Source organism: Trichinella spiralis (assembly GCF_000181795.1).
Source record: "Trichinella spiralis strain ISS 195 chromosome Unknown Scfld6527, whole genome shotgun sequence".
Classification (NCBI taxonomy): Eukaryota; Metazoa; Nematoda; class Enoplea; order Trichinellida; family Trichinellidae; genus Trichinella; species Trichinella spiralis.
In genome coordinates this window covers 1-1,572 of record NW_003533466.1, presented here as the reverse complement: position 1 = coordinate 1,572, position 1,572 = coordinate 1, and the positions used below count along the sequence as shown (strand labels likewise).

The following is a 1,572-nucleotide window of genomic DNA, read 5'->3' as shown; positions in this document are numbered from 1 at the left end:
TTTGCAAAGCTGCCAAATGTTCTGGAAAGCAGATAAAGGTATACTGGATATTTTTGTATTTAATTTTGCATTTATCGCATTACCTTCAAAAGTATGTTTCTTTGCTTTTATTGTGCTTTATTTTTAGATAGTCGTACTTTATTTCGAAAAAGAGGAATGAATACTTGGCAATATTACTGACGTTGTTTGTATTGTGTTGCGAAATATTTGAAACTGCTAATAAAGGTTCAATTGCAAACCCAGCATCTAAATAAATTGTTGTCTTTCCAATTATTTTCCAAATATGTTTTCCAATTATTAATTCATAAAATAAAAATTTATAACAATTGAAAAATGTGTAAGTTCTAATAATGAATATAATAAATAAATAAATAAATATGATATAATATGATATGCTCAAACAGAAATTCAGATTTTTTTCTAAATTTCCAAAATATGACCGTTATTAATGTGAATTTTCTATGCACTGAAAAATTGTACAATAATGCGACGATAAAGAAAAAAAATAATTTTGCTGTCTTAAAAATAGAAATAATTTTGTTGAATTTTTAAAGCTAAAAAGCTTTTCATTTACAAAGTAAAAATATAATTAAATATATCCAAGAAAAATATTTAAGTTTCAGTGTTCATAAATATCTTGCTTTGAAATAATACTTTAACCCTCCTGTTATCCTCATATTTTCTTACCTCCCGTTATCCTCCGGGTCAAATTGACCCATAAGTGATGCACAGTTTGTTTTGCGGTCATACTGCGACTAAGTATTTGTGAATTTTATTTTAAAAGGTGCTGATAAATATTCTAATACGCAGAGATTATTATTTTTTTAATATGACTGTTTATGGTGGATGTTTATTGACACACTTAAATTTCTTCTGCACATAAGTTACAATATGATTGTGTATGATCTTTACAAATGTATTTTTGGCATTTTTTACAACGTACGCTTGTCTTGTTGTCACTTTGAACACATAATTGACATCGGGCTCTTTTTTTACCACCTGCATCCGTATCAGTGATACCGCTTGTAGATGGCTGCTCTGTATCTTTCCGCAACCTTTTAACTGCCGATTTTGCTGCTGCTGTTCTGGGAAGTGTTTTGCGCCTCATCATTTCTGGTTGCACTAAAGCCTTGCCAAGTTCTTCCAGGAATAATCGACGCTTATGCAGCCGTCCTACATTCCATGCTGGATGTTTTTCTGTCCATAGAACGTAGGCGTTATATGCCGATACGTCGATGATGTTGTAAAATATGACTAATGGCCATCGTGCAGTCATTCTTTGGCAGGAATATGTTGATGTCATTTTGTCTAAATTATCCACCCCACCTTTAGTATTATTATAATGTAAAATAATTTCAGGCTTGCTTCCCTTTCCGTCGCAAACCTGGTTGTCATTATGCATGGTACTTAGTACCAAAACATTCTTGTTCTTTTTTGGGGAGGTATGATATGATGGGTGCAATTTTCCAGAAAAGGCAAATGGTTGAAGAGTACAATTTTTCTGCCTTTGTAATTTCCAGCCACATCCCTTGGTCAGTTTCTGGCTTGGATTATTTTTTACAGTTCCAACCA

The 1,572-nt window shown here is 32.1% G+C and overlaps 1 protein-coding gene across 1 annotated transcript; it reads right to left on the bottom strand.

Annotated features, from left to right (window-relative positions):
- Positions 1 to 164: 164 nt before the first annotated feature.
- Positions 165 to 1,303, bottom strand: Tsp_13624 (conserved hypothetical protein; the record flags this gene model as incomplete). The annotated part of the gene is made up of 3 exons (XM_003366115.1): positions 944 to 1,303; positions 688 to 755; positions 165 to 344 (listed from the first exon to the last, which is right to left on the bottom strand). Coding segments are annotated over exons 1-3 (608 nt in total), but the record flags the coding sequence as incomplete, so codon positions are not given.
- Positions 1,304 to 1,572: the final 269 nt, after the last annotated feature.